The sequence below is a fragment of the Somniosus microcephalus genome, chromosome 6 (genome assembly GCF_052327205.1).
Source record: "Somniosus microcephalus isolate GS21.2 chromosome 6, FLI_Smic_1.0, whole genome shotgun sequence".
Taxonomy (NCBI): Eukaryota; Metazoa; Chordata; class Chondrichthyes; order Squaliformes; family Somniosidae; genus Somniosus; species Somniosus microcephalus.
Genome location: NC_140992.1, coordinates 250,542,897 through 250,566,468, shown reverse-complemented (window position 1 = coordinate 250,566,468; position 23,572 = coordinate 250,542,897). Strand labels below are relative to the sequence as shown.

At 41.2% G+C, this 23,572-nt stretch overlaps 1 protein-coding gene across 1 annotated transcript; it reads right to left on the bottom strand.

Annotated features, from left to right (window-relative positions):
* Positions 1–5,222: 5,222 nt before the first annotated feature.
* Positions 5,223–23,521, bottom strand: chmp1a (charged multivesicular body protein 1A). The gene is made up of 7 exons (XM_085991744.1): positions 23,398–23,521; positions 16,025–16,044; positions 12,394–12,471; positions 11,326–11,472; positions 10,464–10,592; positions 9,718–9,911; positions 5,223–7,704 (listed from the first exon to the last, which is right to left on the bottom strand). Exons 1-7 carry the CDS (start codon positions 23,402–23,404, stop codon positions 7,683–7,685), a joined length of 597 nt encoding a protein of 198 aa, XP_085847870.1. The 5' UTR covers positions 23,405–23,521; the 3' UTR covers positions 5,223–7,682.
* Between the last annotated feature and the right edge of the window lie 51 nt (positions 23,522–23,572).

Sequence of the window (23,572 nt, the reverse complement as noted above, 5' to 3'; positions counted from 1 at the left end):
ACGTCATGATCTGCGTGCGCTGGTGAGCAGGCGCTATGGTTTAGCGCCGGCGCTAAATGTCCACTCAATTTGGGAAGAGGCGCAGGGTTCGCTGCGCCCGGGCGCTAGTTGGTTAACGCCCCACTTCTAGACCTCTTTAGGCGCTAATGGGTGGCGCAACCAACCGAATTTTTCCCCCCTTGACATTAAACGGAGTCACAAACCATTCCTGGTGGTAAATGTAATCAACAATGCTTCTCACCTTGAATTTCTGCTCTGATTGGCTCTGGACTTTCCTTCTTAATTTCAGTGAACTGGGACTGCATTGTGATGCCGACACCGGGCGCGGGCACTGCGCTCAATGCCTGCGCCACCCCAAGCCTTTCACCTTTTATCGGGCCACACGCCCCCTCTGCCGAGAGCGCCACCAAGCCGCAGGTCAGTCGCTTTCCACGCACTCTGTTGCTGACCGACCGGCTGTGGAGGAAAAGGCAAAGCACAAACCGGTACAGTTGGGTTCGAAGTAAAAGCACGCTCTAATACACAAGGGATAGTTTTGCTTTCTGTCCCTATCATACAATAAGAATACTGCAACTATTTCAACGGCGAATGGACAGGTTATTTTTCTGCCACGCTTATTTTACCCGCGATTTCAAAGTTGAATGCCCTTACTTAAGAACAAATTTCTTGTTTACAGCGAGGATTTATCACTTTCAACAATCTTGCGAAGTATCCCTGAGCTTCTTAACATTCCTAACATGATCCTATCAAATTTTCGAACCCGTTGATCCCGTATTTTTGCCTACAGTTATTTGCATTAAACATTTAACGGGATAAAGGTTGTAAAGATGTCGAAATTCCTGCTCAGAGGAAGATTGCTTCCAAACTAGTCTTAACGATTGAATGAAAAAGAAATTCGAGATTCTGAGTGTTTACAATAAACACGGGAACACTTAAAATAAGTAATGTTGCACACAAGCCAGCTTCCCTGATGTGTCCCGCTCAAAGGTTTTCCACACCAACAACCCGGCTGAACCTGAAGCACTGAAGATGGACTTCATTCAAGTTCCTTATTTTATACATAATAAACTATGGCATCTTTGATCTGTCAACTCCTAGCTTTGGTTGCATGGTTGAACGGAACCTACTGATTTAAAAAAAAATAAAAAGCCAGAACATTTCACAACCCAAAAGGAACCACAGAGGATTGACCACAACACAACTGTCTTTATTCCAGAAACAATCGTTCAAAATTCTGCTTCTACAAACCACACTTGTCTCAGATCTAATAAACATGAATATAGGTTTTAAAGTACTAACTCTTTGTTGTTAATGAACTAGTTATGTTTTTCAAAGAGCCAAACAATTCAAATGATTACTGTTACTACATTCAGAAATCCTGAATGCAGCGCTCTTTTAAAGCAATTTTATGCAAGGCTCTTCAGCATTTACCAACATAAATGATTTTAGGGAACAGTTTACAAATCACTGCGACTAGATAGTTCTTGTAGTTCGACCGCAAGTTGATCCATAATCACTGCCCCTAGTATTTCTATGAAATTAATTATGTTGGTTTTTAAACCAACTAAATTAAATCTAGTCAAAGAAAAGGGGCATTTTTCTAGCCTATTTAAATGAAGCTGATAGTTTTCAGTATCTTCAACATATTGATTTGTTCTGCCTGAATTACGTAGGATTAAATAGGATTTACAGCACAGAAACAGGCCATTCGGCCCAACCAGTCCATGCTGGCGTTTTGCTCCACTCGAGCCTCCTCCTGTCTTTCCTCATCTAAATCTATCAGTATAACCCTCTATTCCCTTCTCCCTCATATGCTTATCTAGCCTCCATTTAAATACATCTATACTTTTCACTTCAACCACTCCCTGTGGTAGCGAGTCCCACATTCTCACCACTCTCTCGGTAAAGAAGTTTCTTCTGAATTCCCTATTGGATTTCTTGGTGACTATCTTATATTGATGGCCTCTAGTTTTGCTCTTCCTCATAATTGGAAACACTTTCTTAGTAACAACTCTACCAAAACCTTTCATAATTTTAAAGACCTCTATTAGGTCACCCCTCAGCTGTCTCTTTTCAAGAGACCCAGCCTGTTCATCCTTTCCTGATAGGTATACCCTCAGCGAGAGAGTGCAGCGAAGAGTCACCAGGCAGATACCTGGGATGGCAGGAATGACATATGAGGGGAGATTGGGTCGATTAGGCTTATATTCGCTAGAGTTTAGAAGAATGAGAGGGGATCTCATTGAAACTTATCAAATTCTAACAGGACTAGACAGTCTAGATGCAGGAAGGATGTTCCCGATGGCAGGGGAGTCCAGAACCAGGGGTCACAGTCTAAGGATAAGGGGTAAGCCATTTAAGACTGAGATGAGGAGGAATTTCTTCACCCAGAGAGTGGTGAACCTGTGGAATTCTCTACCACACAAGGCAGTTGAGGCCAATTCATTAAATATATTCAAGAAGTGGTTAGATATATTTCTTAAGGCTAAAGAGATCAAGGGATATGGGGAGAAAGCAGAGACAGGGTACTGAATTTGGATGATCAGCAATGATCTCATTAAATGGCGGAAAAGGCTCGAGGAGCCAAATGGCCTACTCCTACTTTCTGTGTTTCTATGTTTCTATTTCTGGTATCATCCTTGTAAATCTGTTTTGCACCTTCTCCAGTGCCTCTATATCCTTTTTATAATATGGCAACGAGAATTGTACACAGTACTCTAAGCGTGGTCTAACCAAGGTTCGATGCAAGTTTAACATAACTTCTCTACTTTTCAATTCTATGGAATTCTCAGTATCTAAAGTTTATGAAGTCACAGAATTTACTAATTTGATTTTATACACTGTGATTAGTTTGCTGTCTACTTTTTCAGGATTTATCCATAAGTTCCTGATCATTCAGTGAAGTAGGAATTTAACAAAATTAGCTAATAAATTACCACATTGTCAAACTGCTATTTTTCTAGGAATATTAAGTACTTTCAGATGCACAGTGACACAGAACCACCAGTTTGACCGGAGAGTCAGGTTGGTCATCTGACTCCCAATTGTTTTAAAGCCGAGAGGCAAAAGAGCTCTTCCCCGCCACTTGAACTACACACCAGGCACGCTGTAATTCCCAGCCCATTGTAAAGACAGGTTAAAACATTAGGCGGCGGTTCAGTAGATGGCCCAGAAATTTTCTAAACTTGAATTTGAATGTTAGAAGGGAGGGGATACTTCCACCCATTCTATTTGAACATTAACATTTAATTCTCCATCCCACTCTGACATCTGTCCTCGACCTCCTACGCTGTTCCAATGAAGCTCAAGGAACAGCACCTCATCTTTCGATTAGGCACTTTACAGCCTTCCAGATTCAACATTGAGTTTTTTTCAGATTATAACCACTGCCCCCATTTTTTTCCAGACAGCAGCTGTTGATAATGATTCTGCTATTCCCATTTACACCTCCTCTAGACCCATCGTTTGTTTTTTTACTTGACCCATTACCATCTCCTTTTGACTTGCACCATCATCCCTTTTGTCATTTAACCGCTCCTGCCTTCCACCCTATCACAGACCTTCTTTTGTTCTTTCCTCCCCACCTTTCTTCCCTGCTTCAGTACTTGCTTAAAACCTGTTACATCTAACTTTTCCAATTCTGATGAAAGGTCATCAACCTGAAACGTTAACTTTGTTTCTCTCTCCACAGATGCTGCCTGACCTGCTGAGTGTTGCCAGCATTTTCTGTTTTTATTTCAGATTTCCAGCATCCGCAGTATTTTGCTTTTGTATTAACATTTAATTGACTAGCTATTGTTACCAGTGAAAGGCAGCACAAGAACTGCACATCACATTCTGTAGATACTAGTCAGAGAGTGGTACCTGTAGTAAAGCACCATTGTTAGTTCGCTATACTTTATATTGTGTAAATAAATCACTATGCTTTGATTAAGATAATCATTTGGTCAATAAATATGGCCAACATTATAAGCTTGTACAGAACTTTTACTCTATTCTAACTCAACAATATGGCACGAGCTTGAACCTGTCAAGAGTATAGGTAATTTTGTTTGTTGGCATAACAAGATATTGTCAGAGGGAACTATAATTATTTGATTCAATGTCACTAATACAATCCCAATTTCCATCGGGACAGCACTAGTTATCATTGAAGCAATAAAAAAGGACAGTTGTTGCTTTACAGTAACTAAGTAAATGCTTTGCATAAGAGCTTGTATGCAAATTATTGTAACATCAAGCTATTTGTAAAGCTGATCAACAGTAAAATGATGTCCACCTATACCGCTGTCGCTTAGCACGAAGCCGACTAAACTGAGGGGAATGGATCAGTGTGGAAGGAATCAAAATGTTGGAATTGCAAGGGGAGGCATATGCATTTTATTTAACAAGAAAACCAGTTCTTGATGGTAAACCATACAACACTTGTTCAATATTTGCACGTGTTCAGTAATGACCTAAAAGTGTAATATAAAAGTGCAATTTCATTTTGAAAGATGAAAAGTGTTAAATGCAAAGTGGGAAATTAAAATGTAAAGATTTGTCTCTGCTTGAACATGACAAAAAAAATCAATAATCTTTGAATGAAGTGCTTCATATTTCAATTCATAGGATGCAAGAACTGCTTGCAATTTGTAGGATATTACTGCAACTAATGTTTAACATAAAAAGGGAAATCATCAATTGTTCCCACTTGTTTTATATCCTGTAACCCAATTCCGAAGAGAGAACGTGTGAACATTGGGCAAGGACAGGCTGGAACTTGATGTCGCCAATCCCATGGCAAAATAGCCTGCTAAAATGGACATGAACATGGACGGTCATTCGGCAAAGTAACCAGAGGGTTGCGGCAGCCTATATAAATGAAACCTAGCAAGAGTCACGGTTTTAAGCAAAGGTGGGAGACAAATACATATTTTAAAGTGTAGATTTATACAATAGAGAATTACTAGTCATATTTCTAATGGAAAAATAAACCTTGGCAAAATAGCACTCAGGCAAATTTCAGGCTTTTATTGAGTAATACATGTATAGCCTGTAATCTATATGCTGATTGTTATCCATATGGTTCCTATACTCAATTATTATCTTTTAAGTGGATGCCTGGACGGTCATGCTCAAAATCGTCTGAAGCTGCCCAAGAATGTTACACATGCACCTCCTAGTGGCAGGACACTGTTAACCTCCATTTCTCCCACACAATAAAAACAGGCAACGGCAGAGAGGATTTAAGTTCTTTATTTCAAAATATAAACATATTAAAACAAAATTTGAACTGTCAACTTCCACATTAATCTGCACATAAATAATCAAATTAACCCGTCAAAAAAAAAATCAGAGGCCAAAACAACCAACATATTAAACTCAACCACACAATATAACAACAGAATATATTTATTTCAAAAGAATATTTACTAAAATGAACCAGGTATCTGCTTAAATGTTTGGAAGAGTCTAAAGAGCAAACTTATTCATATTACCATTACAATACTTAAAGTACAAGAATGAGTTACAGGACTTGAGTATTTTTAAAGCATTTCCCACATTTTTAGGCAGTTTAGCTTAACATGCTTTTCAGAAGGCCGCTCTAATCTTCATGGTCCGTGAACATGTTAATATTATTCTAGTTTACATCAGCATGGTGATCATCATTCAGGCACCACTGGAACAGGGTTGTAACAAAATAACTTAAAGGCATTATTTGTATGCTAAATTAAGCCAAGAGGAGAATCAATTGAAGCTTGACCAGCAAACTTAGTGTTATTATTATTTTGATGCATCAGTTATATTTTTAACAAGTTTGGTGATTAAGCAGTCAATTTCCTGGTTATTGTAGCCAATTTGTTTACCATTTTCAAAACTGCAGCTCAGCAAAACTACAGCCAGTTTTGGAAAGGATTCTTGCCCAAATGTGTTTATCCTAAATTGTTGAAAATTGAGCAGCAAACAGCTAACAGACCCATGCACTGTATTAGCAGTCAGTCTTCAAAAATAAATTCGCAGATAGACCATCGAGTTCCAGAGCAAGTGATCATTTTAGCACTTGATTTTGTCTCAATAGTTTATAACACGAGACAAAAATCTAGTGTTGAAATGGATTTGTGGTTGTGTTGCAATTTGATTATGCCCCCAATCTAAAGATTACTGAAACAGTTGAGGCACAACTGGATGAATTTAGGGCACCTGTTGAATTGATTATAGACAATCAACTTAAAATCAAAGCTACGCTGTAGAGAACACAAAGCTTTAGGCATTCCTGACAAGATTTTACATGTAGGAGTGAAGTATTTTAACCAGATAATATGGTGACATGTTAGAATTGGCAATTATAGGGTACCCTCAACATGACATTGAACATTTCCAAAACTTGATTTCCAAAAACATCATTATAAAAGTTGTGATTCCATGGCTATGGCCATGTTGAACACTCACAGATTGGCACAATGGAGACTTCATCTCTCTGATTTTTTTCCCCCCTCTTGAATGATCTAGCTCCTCCAAGTTTGAACGGCACACATTCAAATTACAATTTAAAGGTACATGCAAATAATTTATGCTGTACATTATCTTGTATCCCAAGGTGAGTATACGTCAGCTACTTGAGATAACATTTTAGAAAGTAGTTAATTGTAATTAGTATGTAGTTGCATGACTAGTATTTCTACAAGTTAATATTGTTAATATACCAGCATTTTAAGAAAAACAGGACATGCATTACACAAGAGGCACTTCTTAAATAAGGCCAGATTTTGTAAAAATTCTTAGCTGCTTATACAGCTGCAGTTCTTAATTGGTTAACAGAACAATGGTTGATAATAAACCTGCCCCATAAATGATATTAGAGGCTTCATGTCCACTCACAGGAGACAACCAATTGTTTGTGTAAGTTCTAAAGGCAAAAAAGATATCAAACAAAAGCATGCCTAGCTGAGCAGCCCCACCGCCCTATTCTCTACAGCACAAAAGGTAAAGAGAATCTATCTCCTGCTCTTTTGAGCCTATTGCTCACGCACAGAAGACATCAGAACATCTTACTGGAAATGACAGTCTACGGGAAGAGTGCACACATTCAGCAGGACAAATTCACTTCAGAAGATATATACAAAAGAATATTTAATCCTCAGATATTTAATGTTTTCTCTCCCCATCAAGAAGTTTGTAAAATTCTCCAAATCAAGAGTCTGAAAAACAAAATCCTTCCAGCATTTTATAAACCTTCAGATGGTCACTGGTTCGGTGCATGTTGATAATGTAGTCTTTAAAATATCCAAGTCGTGTGGGTCTCAGAGTCAAGACTACAAATGTGCAGCCAAATATAGTACTTTCACTACAGATCTGAAGCACGCTTGCAAGTCAATTTGCATCTGTACATCATATTAATGTAAAAGTATATAGGGCTTGCCTGCCAGAAAAGAATCATTTTATTTTAAATTCAGTAATAGCGATTAGGATTTTAATATCTGCACATCCCTTAAAAGCTCACCCTTTAATATACAAATTCTTTTTAATTCAGACCAGTTTTGATAAGGGTTTAAAAGTGAAAGCAGCCAATCAAACTACTAAGTGAAAGTAAATGTTTTTGGGCATTATACAGATTGTACATTTAAGTGTCACTGGAACATTGTACAAAAGATGATGCAGGATCATACACAGTCATTCAGGATTAGCTGTCAACCCCACCTTCAATTCCTCAGAGCAGCCAACCTGGGAAAAAATTGAAGTCACAAGAGCTTTAGTAAAAATGTAAAATTATTCACATTGTAGTTTTTACATTTTTAAACAAAGCTCTAGATTACAGCCTACTACAAATAAAAATAAATGTCATCCCCCATTTTGAAACTTTTTTTTTTGGGGGGGGGGGGTGTGGGGGGGTGTTTGGGTCGTGGTGTGGTACCTTACTACCATTTCAGTGATCATTTTAACATAAAGCAAAGTCCTGAAACAATTACTACCAAAGCTGAAAACAGGAATGCATGCAACCCATTCATTATTACTATTAGATCACAGCTCTATTAACCTAGCTGATCCCCCGTGGCATTGCAAATGGGTAGTCTGGGGTCTGCTAAGATGGAGTTGTGTTAAGCCTGCCCTGTCCCTTTAAGGCATGTCCATCAAGAAGTGCTGTAAGTAGGTACATCCTGAGGACAATTAGAGATTAATTATTGGAATTTGGCAGCTGTTTATAGATCAGTAGTTCTTCCCTTTGAGAGGCTACGTTACCAAGGTCAGAAGAAACAGCGGGAAATGACTAGCTTGCTTTCTCTTGTTGAGATTTGTTGCTGTTTTATTAATGACATATGAACCCACAAAGACAAGTATGACACAAATTTGCATTGGTCCCAAAGTGTGACGGTCATGTGCTAAACCCAAGGCATATAATCTGTGGTGTTGTTCACAGGTGCTTCGGAGCATGATTGTAATATTGAACTATTAATCTAGCCTGTCCCATTGCTCAGGTACTCCAGTACCAAGCCAAAGGAGATCAAAGGAACACTGAATGAAGTAATGGTTCCCATCAGGACTTTAAAAATTCCAATGCCAAGATCTAAAAGAAATTCTTGTTTTAACATTGTCCCATGCTGCATTATTTGTCTATATTTATGATACAGGATGTGTGGAACAATGTGTTTGTATGGAGATTTTGTAAAGTTTCCTTCTTTCCCTTGTTCTGGACTTTCTCCAAACTTCAACAACTCTCACTAAAACTTAAGTACTGTAGAGCAACAGTCATTTGCAGTCCAATGAAGAGCAGACATTTTAATTAGGCACCACAGATAGGATCAAACTGATCAATTCTTCAATACAAAAAAAAACCAAAAAGGTTAGCAAGAATTAATATTTTCCAACAAGGTCAATAGCATATTTAGTAAATACTAAACCATATTTACAAGGACCTAAACACATCTGTGAGCAAATATAGTTACTACTTGAATCCTATTGCACTTCATAAGATTAAACAAGAATCTAAAGAGACTTCCATTTTCAGATATTGGCCACAACAGTGGTTGTGGAATCAGGAGAGGTTCACGGCAGACAGTAGAAAAGGGGGAACGTGGCTGTGCCTGGGTTGTACAACAGCAGAGAGCGAGCGTAGAGTATGATGGCAGCATGGCAAGGAGTACCAGACAGTGGGTACGGAGTGCAGACGAGGAAACAACATCAGAATGGACTGCAGACCAAGGATCCGGGGGGGTGGTGAAGAGGTAGAACAGAGGTGCCTGTGGTGGAGGTTCTGATCATTTTATGGGGTAAAAGAGTAGAGGGTGTGGAGGGGAAACTAAAAAATAAATTAGAAGTTAATACTCACCTATTCGCACCTTTAACAGGATGGTTGATAGGGGAGTTTGATAAACCAGGAATTGCTGGGCCACCCAGTGGCTACAAGATGGAACTTCAGCCGTAGCAATCATCGCTGTCATAGTCCATTGAAAAATCTTATTATGCCAGCGTTCCAGTCAAAGGAAAAGGGTTACATAGAACTTCTCAATGGAATGTGGCAGGGCATAGCAAAGTTAATAATACAGATTTAATAGTGTCAATGTCAATTATTTCATAGTGCCGAAGGAAATGCCCATGCAAGTTCCTTCAACTTAGCCCATATAAAGTTTTGGTGCATTACTTTTCCCAGGGCCACTACAGCAAGATTATCAAAGTCTACAATCCATCTTCAATGTTATATAAAAATAACTTAGAACACAAGTGTCCCATAGCTCCCACCTTTTTGAAAGCTGGTCCTCTTTGTCCTGCTCACGAACAGAGGTTTCATCAAGGGATGCTGCACCATCTGGAAGTTGGTTCAGTTGGTCCATGACTTCCAGACCATTCTCCTCTGCAATTTGCAGAATGAGACTATCAACCTGTTCCTGAGGAGTGGTCAGCGTCATTGCAGAGCTCATGGAGTCCTCCATCACCTAAAAGTATACACATGCCACTGGGTAAAATGGTAGCAATAAATGAACAAGAATTTACACTTAGCAATGGGGACAGGCAGAAGAAACAAAGGAAACAATAAGAAACATTCCAACAGTATATGTACAATGAACAAAAATATTTATGGAAAATGTGCAATATTTTAAAGAGTAACGGAAGATCCAGAAAGACACACACAAATTTCACCGCAGTCTTCAACTACAGGAAACTGTGTGTTATCCGGAGGCTAACTGTCCAGAATGCTCGAGCCACCGGCAAAAATCAGGTGCCGTTTTCGTTAGGTTTTTTTTCTTCTCGTTGCTTTTTTCCTCAAGTCAAGGTCTGCTGAAGCTGTTGCTAAGCTACAGAGACGCTAGGACTGTTTAGAAGCTGTTCAGGGTTTGTTGACAGATACGGAGCTCAGAAGCTTCCGTATCTTTCAACATTAGCGCTGGAGTGTCCGGCAGTTTTGAGGGAACGGCAACAGCTCGGTCCCGTCGGTGCCGGATAGCACAAAGTTTCCTGTATGTAAAAATAACATTTGAAGTACTTACTGAAGTGTGGACGTCAAGGTTCTGAACCTGTTGTTCAAATTTGTCCATTACAGCAGAAATTTTTTGTAGGTCCATGGATTTCAGTGCCTTATCCAGTCCTTGTGTAACACGTGCCATACTCTTTGTAACCTAGATATCAGAAAAAAAACCTCCTAAGTCTGTTTAAAAGTTGATCAGCTTCAGAAACTATTAATATGGGTTCTGTTACCTAGGTCTTAATTATGAATTAAGTGCTCAACAAGTTATACATGATCGGAAATCCATCCTGCCCAACCAACTTAAGTTTGCATCATTAATATTTAATTGTGGAAAAATTAAAGCCAATCAATTCTACCCTTGTTACAGAGCAGTCTAGAATCTGTGGTGCACAAACCGAGACATCTTCCTCAACAAATTTTCTAATTCTACTCCACACCACATTTTCTCTACCCATACTTCTGCCTCCGAGGAACCTCGTGCCTCCTCTCCACCTCCTGCCGATCCAAGTGCCTTTGCTTCAAAACTCTTAACATTTATTATCGTGTCACTACTCCCTCAGATATCACAAGAGACAAATCCAAGGAGAGCTACTGGCAGGCAGAGCTATCCTAGTATCCCTTGCGTTTTGAAATAAGCTTTTTAAGTCCATTAATAGGCTAATTTCATACTGTGAGTGAACCCGAGAACAAATCCCTTGAACTCATAATCAGTGTTGTATTAGAGGGGCATTGGGCAGGAGAGGCAACTGCCTATTTCACTCCAGGTCCCATCAGTACTGTTTGCGTATCTGCGGTACATAGACATCTGTTAACATCGAAGCCAGTATAAGGAGGGTGGAAATGAATTCTTTTAGAAAGCCAAGTCACTGGCAGCTATTCCATACCCCTTTCATCGTAACAGCCGTCTGCACCTTCGACGCTACTGCATCAACTCGGGAAGCTGTCCGTAACCAGTTTAGACCTTCATTTTTCTTTCTGATTGCATTTTCCGCATAGATCTTTGCTCCTTCAATGTTCTTTTGTTGAAGAGCCTTGGGGGGGAAAAAAGCAGGAAGGTGGTTACCGTTCTAATGTTTCACCTTCTCGCTTTATTGCCTAAAACGGGAAATATACTCTCAAATGAAACTGCACGTATGCTAACAAAATACGCATCACATGTAAAACATAATAAAAATGGCAAATATAGAGTTTAAGTAAAAGCAAAAACAAAGCTGTACTTTGTAAAGGTTAAAATGAGTGAGCTTTCACAGGCCTTTCCGGTGACACCATTAAATACAGGTAGACTATCCTTTATCCGAAAACCTTGGGACCAGCCGTGTTTCGGTTTTCGGAAAATTTCGGATTTCAGAAGGTATTTTATAAGACTGGGAAATTTGTCGGGGGTGGGGGTCGGCGGGGGTGTCAGGGTGGGGGTCGGCAGGGGGTCGGGGGTTGAAAAGAATATCGGACAGGCCGCTGCAGCTATCGGACGGGCCGCTGTATTGTTGGGTTCACTCTCCCGGTACCTCCTTCACACTGCCCGGCTTGGCCTGCAATCTCCTACCCAGGAGGGAACTCTGTGACCCTCTGCCCTGCTCAGCGGAAGTCGTGCGCACGACTTACGCTGAATGAAAAAACTTTCGGTTTTTAGAGGTTTTCGGAAGTTCGGATAAAGGATAGTCTACCTGTACTATATAATTGACAGTAACACTTAAAATATATATTGACAATTACTTGCATATTTGTGAAATTGATTTTAAAGATGCCATTATATTTGACAGTTCTGCCCTGCTCCCAACCAATACAGTTACAGAATGGGATCTAACCAACAAGCGATAAAACAAATGGGGCAAGAAAATGCTATCCAGTCCAGCTTATTCCATCTGGTACATGAAAAATTATATTAAAGAATGTCATTAATTTAGTTTTAGCTGGGGGAACTTCAATTAAAAATATGCAAAGCGAGTGCGAACCTTCTTCACTTTAGCTTGTTCAGATTTGGAATCCTTTTCTGCCTTCTTGGCCAATCTCTCCAGCTGTTTTGATGTAAACTGTAAAAGATTCAAACATTACAAAGTAACTTTCTGCAATACAGAGCCAAAACCAAGGGCAAAGCCATTCCTGTCCTTTTCCAGTAAATAGTCACCCCCCAGTTTTTGGGCATGGTCCCACAGGTAGAGCTAGCAGCCTGGTACGCTATCCAAATGGCCATTTTTCATATGTGACTCTGAACAATGAGTGTCAACAGACTTAACCACAGACAACATCACAGTTGAGCCAGAGACCATGCACATACACAAACGTTCTAGTGGCGGGGAAAGGAGAAGGGATTACTGGACAATGATCAAGACGAGAAGCCCTGCCACCTTTCTTTCCATAGCCTAGGCACGTGGAGTCAACAGTAGTACCCCCTCCCCACCGTCTTTTTGTCGAAGGCCAGCTAACTCAGCAAGACCAGGAATTAATCCTGCAAATTTCTGGGTCTGCCAAGCCATGTGGTATATTTTCCCATTAAGCCAAAAGGGAATATTTTATTAATAATCAACAGTACAGATTGCTCATTTTATTCCTCCTTTTGGTGCTTTGTAGACAAATTCGAGACTGAGGAACGTTCTCCAGGTTGTATTCAGAGTCCAAACCACTGCCAATGCAGATTTCAATTGAATGCCTCTCCGATTCCAACCATCTCGAGTTGTAGACCCTGAGCCACCACAAATGGGAGTTTTAAAGTTAATCTGGCATCCATATTAAAAAAGGTAGTGCTCTTCTAATAATGAATAGTACACTGGGCTGGATTTTAAAAAATCTCTACAGTAAGTGGTACAGAAAAAGAAATATCTAAAGGATGAGCAGTATTCAAAGAATAAATTACCAATGAGATACATCCTAAAATATCACTGAATTTTCTGATCAGTTTAACGAGCTGTATAAAAAACCCATAAAATCCAGAACCAAAAGCAGTCCCAAGATTGTTGGCATAAACTGAGAAGAAAAAAAGACTTGCATTTATATAGCACCTATAGGTCAGGCCAAAAAGCTTTACAGCCAATGAAGTACTTTTGAAGCGTCGTCACTGTTGCAATGTAGGAAACGTGGCAGCCAATTTGCGCACAGCAAGCTCCCACAAACAGAAATGTGATAACGACCAGATAATCGGTTTTAATGATGTTGGTTGAGGGATAAATATTGGCCAGGACACCGTGAGAACTCCCCATCTCTTCTAAATAGTGCCTTGGGATCCTTTACGCTCACCCGAGAGGGCAGACAGGGCTTCAGTTTAACATCTCATCCGAAAGATGGCGCCTCCGACAGTGCAGCACTCCCTCAGTTCTGTGTTTGTGTCTCCGGAGCGCAACAAACCCTTGACCTTCTGATTCATAGGCTCTTGTTACTTTAACTTTATATATCACTTCATGCTCTCCGAATTGTACAAGAGCAATACCACCCTGATATGGTGAACCCATTAGGATTAAACTTTTATGTGTTCTCCTCAATATGCAGTGAGGATACAGAATAGGATTCCTCCCATCCACGTCACTCACCCAAGAATGGTACTAAATCTTGCAAATAGGGTATAGCAAGTGGCTAAAGGAAATTAAAGAGAGGGTTAACTACTAGAATTGCTCTCAGAGGAATGAGGGGGGTAAAGAGATAATTCCTTTAAATGTATTAATTAATCCACCCTGCACCAAAAGATAAACTTACATTTATATAGCACCTTAGCGCATCCTTAGAACATCTCAAAGTACTTCATAATCAATTCATTATTTTTGAAGTGCAATCTCTTATGTAGGCAAATATAGCAGCCAATAGCACAGCAATATCGCACAAATCATAAATCAATGAAAGACCAGGGCAGAGGCTGGGCACTCTGATAAAGTGGCTCACCACCTGATCCCTAAAGCCCATCTATTGTCTACAAGGCCTCAAGTCAGGATTGTGATGGAAAACTCACTATTTGCCTGAATGGATAGAGCCACAACACTCAAGAAGCTCAACACCATCCAGGGCAAAGGAGCTTCCTTTTTGACTCTCTTGCCACTGGACTCATGATCCAACCCCTCCACCACGATCACAATGTAGCTGCAGGACGTACTAACTACAGGAAAGACTGCAGCAACTCAACAAGCTTACTTGAACGGCATACCCTAGCCCCACAACCTCTAACACCAAGACGACAAGAGCAGCAACATCTCGGAAACACCATCACCCCCAAGTCACACATAGACCATAGAGCACATATACCAGAAACGCTGTTTACGGAGGTCACGGACCATCATCAAAGACCCTACCCACCCCAGCCACAGTCTGTTCGCCCCCCTGCCATCTGGGAGACGCTACAGATGCATTCGCACCCAAACGACCAGATTTAGGAACAGCTTCTTTCCCAGGGCTGTCATCCTACTGAACTCCACAAATAAACTCTAAAGCCTGCCAATGCACTTTATTATGTTTATGTTGATGTATTACAAGCCAAATGAATGTTGAATGTTTAAATGTCTTAATCTAAATGTACACTCTCGGGAGCCGCAAGCCTACATTTTGTTGTACTGCACTTGTGCACTAACAATGACAATAAAGTTGATTATGATTATTATTATGATTATGATCCTGACATGGGCTTTTATCATTGGTTATTAATCGTCGCTGGGTCAAAAATCCTGCAATTCCCTACCCAGCAAAATTGAGGGTGCGCCGTCACCAAAAGGACTATGGGGGTTCAAGGAAGCAGCCCACCTTCACAGGAAAATTACAGATAAGCAAAATAATGTGGCCTTGCCAGTGTTAGCTACATCCCCAGAATAACACGTGCCCTGCTATTCTTCAAATAGTGCCACAAACAGGGCTTTGGTTTCACGTCTCGTCCAGAAGATGGCACCGCCAACAATGCTGCACCCCCTCAGTACTGCCAAGAAGTAGCTGTCTAGATTATGTACCCAGGTCCTGAAGGCGGGCTTGAACCTACAACCTTTCGACTCAGAGGTAGAGTGTTACTAACTGAGCCAAAGAAGAATTCGAAGAGATGACTGACAGTACTGTTGAAAAAAAAAGGTTGTGAGGAAACTCAAAAGGAGGTAAAATAAGCAGGAGGGTCAAATGGCTTAAGGAACGTAGGGCCTTGACAGCTATGGCTGTGCTACCGATGGAGGTGGGAGAGAGAGAGGGCAATGCACAGGACACCAGAGTTGGAGAACGGTAGGTTATGGGATGGTGGAGGCTGCAGAGGTAAGGTGGGGCGAGGCCGTGGAGGAATTCGTAAACAAGGACAAGGATTGTAAAGTCAATGAAAACAGGTGCTAGTGAAGGTCAGTAAGGGTAAGGCTGATGGATAAGTAGTACATCCGTGTCTCAATGCAGGATAAGCAGTCTGACAGTACAGAAGTGGTATGAAATTGAGGGTGACGATGATAGAGCCCGCATTATCAACATACTTGTGGTAACTGACATACATACATATACACACATATATACATATACATACACACATATACATAGCATCACTGTACTCCTATAGCATTACGGCCAACTTAAGAAATATGAAAATGGATATTTGATTCATTTTTACAACAGAAAAAACAAATTAGACAGAATTGTAGTACTTACCCGTAACTGAAACAAAGTGTCTGTAAAAAGAAAAACCAGAAAAGTTAAATATGACCAGTTATTGACACTTACAGTGCACTTGTTATCTCAAGTATCAAACATTTAAGCCCCTATTGCAACTAATATATTTAAAATATTTGTACTGCCAAGGATAAGGCACCTGCTTTGGTGTACAATACCCTGCGGAAAAACCCGAGAACAGTATGGTAACCTAGTAGTTATATTACTGGACTAGCAACCCAGAGGTTAGGAATTCAAATCCCACCATAGCAAATTTTGAAACTCAATTCAAAACAAATCTGGTTATTTGTGGGTTCGCACCAGAAAACGACCATGAAAGCTACTGGACTGTTTATAAACCCTACTCGGCTTGTCCGACATGCAATTCCAGTTCCACACAACTGGCAATAAATACTGCCTTACAAGTGCTGTCCTAATCCCAATAGCAGTTGAAAATAAAATGTGGACAGCAATTGGGCAAAAAGCATAAATCCGATTCCATTGGCACCATCATTATTACATCCACATGTTAACTGACACCTGCAATAGGTTGTTCAAAAATTAAAACTTCTTGTTCTTTCACAAGAGCTACATTGGATCATCAACTAGAGTGCATAACTTTGTACATTAGTTATCTTTATGGCATGCAAATAGGATTTTAGGCTCCAGTCGAACAGCACCACGTTGCTCTATTCACATTTCCAGGACCGGCTGCTTTAAAAAGATTTAAAAAAATACATTTACATTTTCACAGCGAAGTGCATCACGTAGACCAGAAGCCAGAGATCCCAAGACCCAATCCTCCAAATACCTAACTTCAGTAACTAGGCTGATTGGAAACACCCAGTGTGCAAAACTTCCTCTCCATCATGTTTTGATATTAAATATTATACTAACTCAAATTGCTCTTTTAGCGTTGAAACAAATATTCTGAATACCTGCACCTATAAAAAGAGCAAATACCCTCAAGTTGGATGCTGTCTGCTATAGCAAGTAGCAAATTTTCTTGCAATCAGCTGAAAAATTCACAAAGGGTGCTACTGCAGGTATACAACAAACATTATACTGTAGACCTTGCCATGTATTCCAACAAGCTTCAGGTTACATCATAAATTTGGTAATATTTAGTCACCCTTTGTCTTACAGGGCGTGGCTTCAGACAGAAATCAGGAGTGCTTCATGTCAATCTAGAAAAACCAAGCCAAGAAAATAGTCAGCACAAGCTGAACACTGCTACATACTCGGTTGGTGTTAACTTTTCCTAGTTCAACAATCCCCAGATTGAAGTAAACCTAATCGACAAGAAAACATTTCCAGGTCATTCAATGGAGCCACTCCTGTGACATGCACGAGCAGCAGCACACTGGGAGATCCAAAATCTTGGGTCCCATTTTAAGTTGGCTAGTTTACACGCAAGGCCAGACAAGTGTAGCCCCACAAGGATACAATCGAAAGCCTCCGCTCTCCAAAGTGCAGAAAGAATTCTAACAGCAGAGGTTACATTTTACACTGTTAGACTGAAAGCAGTTCACCCTCTCTTTTCCAACTGCACCCCAAGAACATAAGAACATAAGAAATAGGAGCAGGAGTAGGCCATTTGGCCCTTCGAGCCTGCTCCGCCATTCAATAAGATCATGGCTGATCTTCTACCTCATCTCCACTTTCCAGCACTATCCCCATATCCCTTGATTCCCTTAATATTCAAAAATCTATCGATCTCTGTCCTGAATATACTCAACGACTTGAGCCTCCACAGCCCTCTGGGGTAGAGAATTCCAAAGATTCACCACCCTCTGAGTGAAGAAATTTCTCATCCCAGTGGACAGTCAATATGGTCAGAGATTAAAGATTTTAAAAAGGGGTTGTTACATTAATGGGGGTGCATTACGGCTCCCCAATTGTTGGAGGGAATTTTTTTTTATTTTTTTAATTCGTTCATGGGATGTGGGCATCGCCGGCAAGGCCAGCATTTATTGCCTATCCCTAATTGCCCTCGAGAAGGTGGGTGTGAGCTTCCTTCTTGAACTGCTGCAGTCTGTGTGGTGAAGGAACTCCCACAGTGCTGTTAGGGAGGGGGTTCCAGGATTTTGACCCAGTGATGAAGGAATGGCGATATATTTCCAAGTCAGGATGGTGTGTGGAAGAGGAAATCTAAAGACACATCAGGAAGAAGAGTAGGAACAAATTATTGTTTTACAAGGTTTTAATTATCCACTCATCAACTGGGACAGAGGGAACAAACAGAGAAAAGGGAATGCAATTTCTAAAGTGTGTACAGGATGACTTCTTCAAGCAGTGTGTTCATATGCCTATGAGGGGGGAGGCATTGCTAGATCTAGTTATGAGTAACAAAAAAGATCAGGTAGATGAGTTAAATGTGCATGAGCACCTTGGGAGTGGTGATCATAATATGATATGGTTTAAGGACCAAATGGAAAGGGAGGAAGTTAGTACAATAACAAGGGCACCAGAACAAAATAGGGCAGATTTTAGAAAGATGAGGAGTGAGCTAGTCGAGGTGAGACAGAAAGAGAAATTGACACACAGGAATGTAGATTAACAATGGGATCGTTTTAAAAAGATTGAAAAGCTGCAGAATACATACATACCATTAAAAAAGGAGACGACTTCAAGTTTCAGGGTGCTGTGGATAAATAAAGAGGTTCGAAACAAACTAAAATTGAAGAGGGTATGAGCGAATACGAAAATATAAAGAAAGAGGTTAAGAGATGGATGAGAAGAGCAAAGAGGGAATATGAAGTCAGAATCTCACAATATTAGAAAGAACAGTAAAGTATTCAACAAATGTACCAGTAAAAAGAGAATTGTTAAGTATGAGGCGGGACCCGAGAGGAGAAGATAAACAGAAATCGGCAAGGATATCTAACAAGTGCTTTGCTTCAATCTTCATAAAAGAAAAGGATATTGGGGTGGAGGTAAATCACAAACTGGTTAAAAGTGAGACGAGAAATATTAGAAAGAAAAGTATTGGAGATGTTATGTAAACTAAAGGAGCACCAAGTTCTGGAACCTGAGAATCCCGAGGGAGATTGGGGCGTTGGGAGGAGGGGGGGGTGGGGATGGAAGAAAGCCATGGGCCCTAGAAGTTGTACTGAGAATGGCCAATGTAATTTCTAAATATCTAGATGATGAAGGAAAAATAATTAGAAGCAGCCAACATGGATTTCTGAAAAGAAAATCATGTTTGACAAAGATAAAAGCTCTTTTAAAGAGGATATGGTGAATGGGAGAAATGCAGTGGATGTGATGTCCATGGACTTTCAGAAAGCCTTCAGCAAGGTATTACACAGGATAATATTGGAGAAGATTAAGGGGCATGGAATTAGGGCAAGGGGAGCAAATTGAATTAAAAACTGGTTAGAAGGAAGGACATAGTAGGACTTAAGGGCAATTACTCAGAGTGGGTAGGAGTCTTCCACAGGGTACACTTCTGGGACAGATTCTGCTCACGGCGTATGTCAATGATTTGGATATAGGGCTAGAGGGAGTGGTATCCAAACTTATAGACTATACTTAAATAGGAGGCATTGTAAATAATTGCGAAGCCAAAGGAAGTTGCAAAGGGATATGGGAACAGGGTGGGCCCATGGGACGAGGACAACTGCTCGCGTGAAGTTTTCAAGATATTAAGGGGAACAGATAGGGTAGATGGAGAGAAACTATTTCCGCTGGTTGGGGAGTCTGGGGCTAGGGGACATAGTCCAAAAATTAGAGCCAGAGCTTTCAGGAGTGAAATTAGGAAACACTTCTACACACAAAGGGTGGTAGAAGTTGGGAACTCTCTTCCGCAAACGGCAATTGATGCTCGATCAATTGTTAATTTTAAATCTGAGATTGATAGCTTTTTGTTAACCAAAGGTATTAAGGGATATGGGCCAAAGGCGGCTACATGGAGTTCGGTCACAGATCAGCCATGATCTCATTGAATGGCGGAGCAGGCTCAAAGGGCCGAGTGGCCTACTCCTGCTTCGTATGTTCCTGTTCCCAAGTTCCAATGATAAACACCAGCACAGACTAGGTGGGCCAAATAACCGGTTTCATGTTGCACTTCTATATCATTGTATGCCTCTACCTATCAATTAAAAAAATATAAAATATTGTACAGGTACCGTCTTCAGAAAATTTAGGATTGTGTCAATTTAGACATAATCTTAAGTGATTTTACTACATAGAAAATTCTACTGATTATTTGTACAGTGGGACTGCACTGTAGTTCTACAGAATAAGCCAAACAAAGTCAGTTATTGCCCTTAAAAAGACAATTTATGACATCACCCTCTGAATTGAGAGGTTGGAATTACTGTACTGTCTTGCTCACTTACAGGCAGAGCCGAACTTCGCATGACTAAAATCAAAAATTAAAAATGCGAAAAAGATTGCTTATTCTTTACTAAAATCTAATTTGTGGATTGCTATCCAAGGAAAATACACCTGCTATTTAAAGACACAGTCTGGTCGGGAGTATCACCGAGGATTGCAAATTACACGTAGAAATAAACTTTGGCACACTCGAATAATGGCATCCACCAAAAAGGCTACTAGGATGGCATTACATTTGACCCCAAGCTGAGTTTCAAACTCCACATCCTCTCCATCACAAAAACCACCTCTTCCACCTCCGTAACATGACCCATCTTTGCCCTACCTCAGTCTATCTGCTGCTGAAACCCTCATTGATGTCTTTATCACCTCCAAACTCCACTATTCCAAAGCTCTCTTGATCAGCCTCCCATCCTCCAGAATCATGAGCTCATCCAAAACTATGCTGCCTGTATCCTATCCTGTACCTAGTCCCACTGACCCATTGCCCTTGTCCTCTCTGATCTATGTTGGCTCCGGGTCTGCCAATGGCTCAGATTTAATATTTTAATTTCTGTGACCTTTCCCCAGCTCTAAAAACCCCACCCCACTCTCTGTTCCCCTGACTCTGGCTTCTTGTGCATAGCCCACTCTTTCACCCGATCACTGGCGGCCATGTCTTCCGCCACCCAAGTCCCACACTCTGGAATTCCCTCCCTAAATCCCTCTGCCTCTCCATCTTTAAAACCCTCCTCAAAACTGACCTCTTCGACCAAGCTTTTGGTCACTATTCGAAATATCTCCTCCTTTGGTTCACTGATTTCCCCTTCTGCCTCTGTAAAGTGTATTGGGACAGTTCTTCTATGTTAAAAGGCACTATATGAATGCAAGTTGCAGTTCTTTGCAGTCGGCCTTGGCTCAATGGAAGCACACTCACCTCAGTCAGAAAGTCATGGGTCCAAGCCCCACACCAGAGAATCGAGTACATAATTCAGGCTGACACTGCAGTGCAGTACTGAGGGAATGCTGCACTGTCTGAGGTGCCATAGAAACATAGAAGATAGGAGCAGGAATAGGCCATTCGGCCCCTCGAGCCTGCTCCACCATTCAATTAGATCATGGCTGATCATCCAAATTCAGTACCCTGTCCCTGCCTTCTCTCCATCTCCCTTGATCACTTTAGCCTTAAGAAATATATCTAACTCCTTCTTGAATATATTTAATGAATTGACCTCCACTGCCTTCTGCGGTAGAGAATTCACCCAGAGAGTGGTGAACCTGTGGAAGTAATTCCACCTCATCTCTGTCCTAAATGGCTTACCCCTTATCCTTAGACTGTGACCTCTGGTTCTGGACTCCCCCGCCATTGGGAACATCCTTCCTGCATCTAGTCTGTCTAGTCCTGTTAGAATTTTATAAGTTTCAATGAGATCCCCTCTCATTCTTCTAAACTCCAGTGAGTATAAGCCCAATCGACCCAATCTCTCCTCATACGTCATTCCTGCCATCCCAGGTATCAGTCTGGTGAATCTTCGCTGCATTCCCTCCATGGCAAGAACATCCTTCCTCAGATAAGGCGACCAAAACGGCACACAATACTCAAGATGTGGTCTCACCAAGGCCCAATACAACTGCAGCAAGACATCCTTGTTCCTGTACTCGAACCCTCTCACTACGAAGGCCAACATACCATTTGCCTTCTTAACCGCCTGTTGCACCTGCATGCTTACCTTCAGCGACTGGTGCACAAGGACACCCAGGTGTCGTTGCACTTCCCCTTCTCCCAATCTATTGCCGTTCAGATAATAATCTGCCTTCCTGTTTTTGCCACCAAAATGGATAACCTCGCATTTATCCACATTATACTGCATCTGCCATGCATCTGCCCAATCACCCAACCTGTCCAAATCATACTAGAGTTTCTCAGCATCCTCCTCACAGCACACACGCCCACCCAGCTTTGTGTCGTCTGCAAACTTGGAGATATTACATCTAGTTCCCTCGTCTAGATCATTTATATTGTGAATAGCTGGGGTCCTAGCACCGATCCCTGCAGTACACCACTAGTCACTGCCTGCCACTTGGAAAAAGACCTGTTTATTCCAACTCTTTGCTTCCTGTCTGCCAACCAGTTCTCTATCCAAGTCAGTACCTTGCCCCCAATCCCATGTGCCTTAACTTTGCACGCTAATCTCTTATGCGGGACCTTATCGAAAGCCTTCTGAAAGTCCAAATACACCACATCCACTGGTTTTCCCTTATCTATTTTCCCAGTTACATCCTCAAAAAATTCCAGTAATTAGTCAAGCATGATTTACCTTTTGTAAATCTATGTTGACTTTCAGATAAGAGATTAAAATGAGGCCCTCTCAAGTAGACATAAAAGATCCCATGGCACTTTTCAAAAAAAAAAGGTGATTTCCTGTCCAACACCACAAATATAGATTATCTGGCTGTCTATCTTAATTCTGTGTGTGGGACCTTGCTGTGTGCAAATTAGCTGCTGTTTGCCTACACAACAGTGTCTACGCTTCAATTGGAATGCCCTGAGGAAGTGAAAGGCATTATTATTTAAACATAAAAGTTATTTGTTTCCATCTCTCTGCCTCCTTAAGCCCTACCTCTTTGACAGCACTTTCAAGCAGCTCCCCTAACCAGGCCTGGCCCCTGTGAAGTCACCTCCCCAACACTTGGCCCGAACTCCTGCCAAGGGATCCACTTCTCCCTGTAAGCACCGTGGGACGATCCATGACATTAAGGGCCACAATGCAACCAGCTGAAATTTTGGACATCTGCCTAGAAGCCCTGCTGCTAAAACTAAAGGGTGACAAGTTCAATAAACCCCCAAAATAATTCCTCGATGACTAATAATATCAATAACAGAATACAATCAGCCATATTTAAAGGAGGCGGTGAAGTGAATGGAGAAGGAAACACAGCGCCTGCACAACACCTCAGAGCGGGGCCAATATTCACACCCCCTCCATCTCCCCATAGCTTTATTATTATTAAACTAACACCGCTGCCAACAAAAGGAGCCGGGATTCCCGTACCGTCCATGGTCTCCGAGTTGCTGTAAAAGTTGCCCAGAGCTGCTCTCCTTCCTTTCCTCCCAGGTCTCTTCCCGTCAATCCGGCCCGGCCGTTTCTTTCCAACTCACGTGAGGCTGCATGACGTCAGGGCGTGCGCGCCGCCGCCGCGGGGAGGGAGGGAGCGGGCGCGCCGCCG

What these genes read in the sequence shown, in the direction of transcription:
- chmp1a (XM_085991744.1), bottom strand. An exon ending in CGGCTGTTACGATGAAAGGG is followed by an intron (nt 10,593 to 11,325) that starts GTATGGAATAGC and finishes TCTGATATCTAG; the next exon opens with GTTACAAAGAGTATGGCACG. An exon ending in ACCTTGACGTCCACACTTCA is followed by an intron (nt 9,912 to 10,463) that starts GTAAGTACTTCA and finishes GTATACTTTTAG; the next exon opens with GTGATGGAGGACTCCATGAG.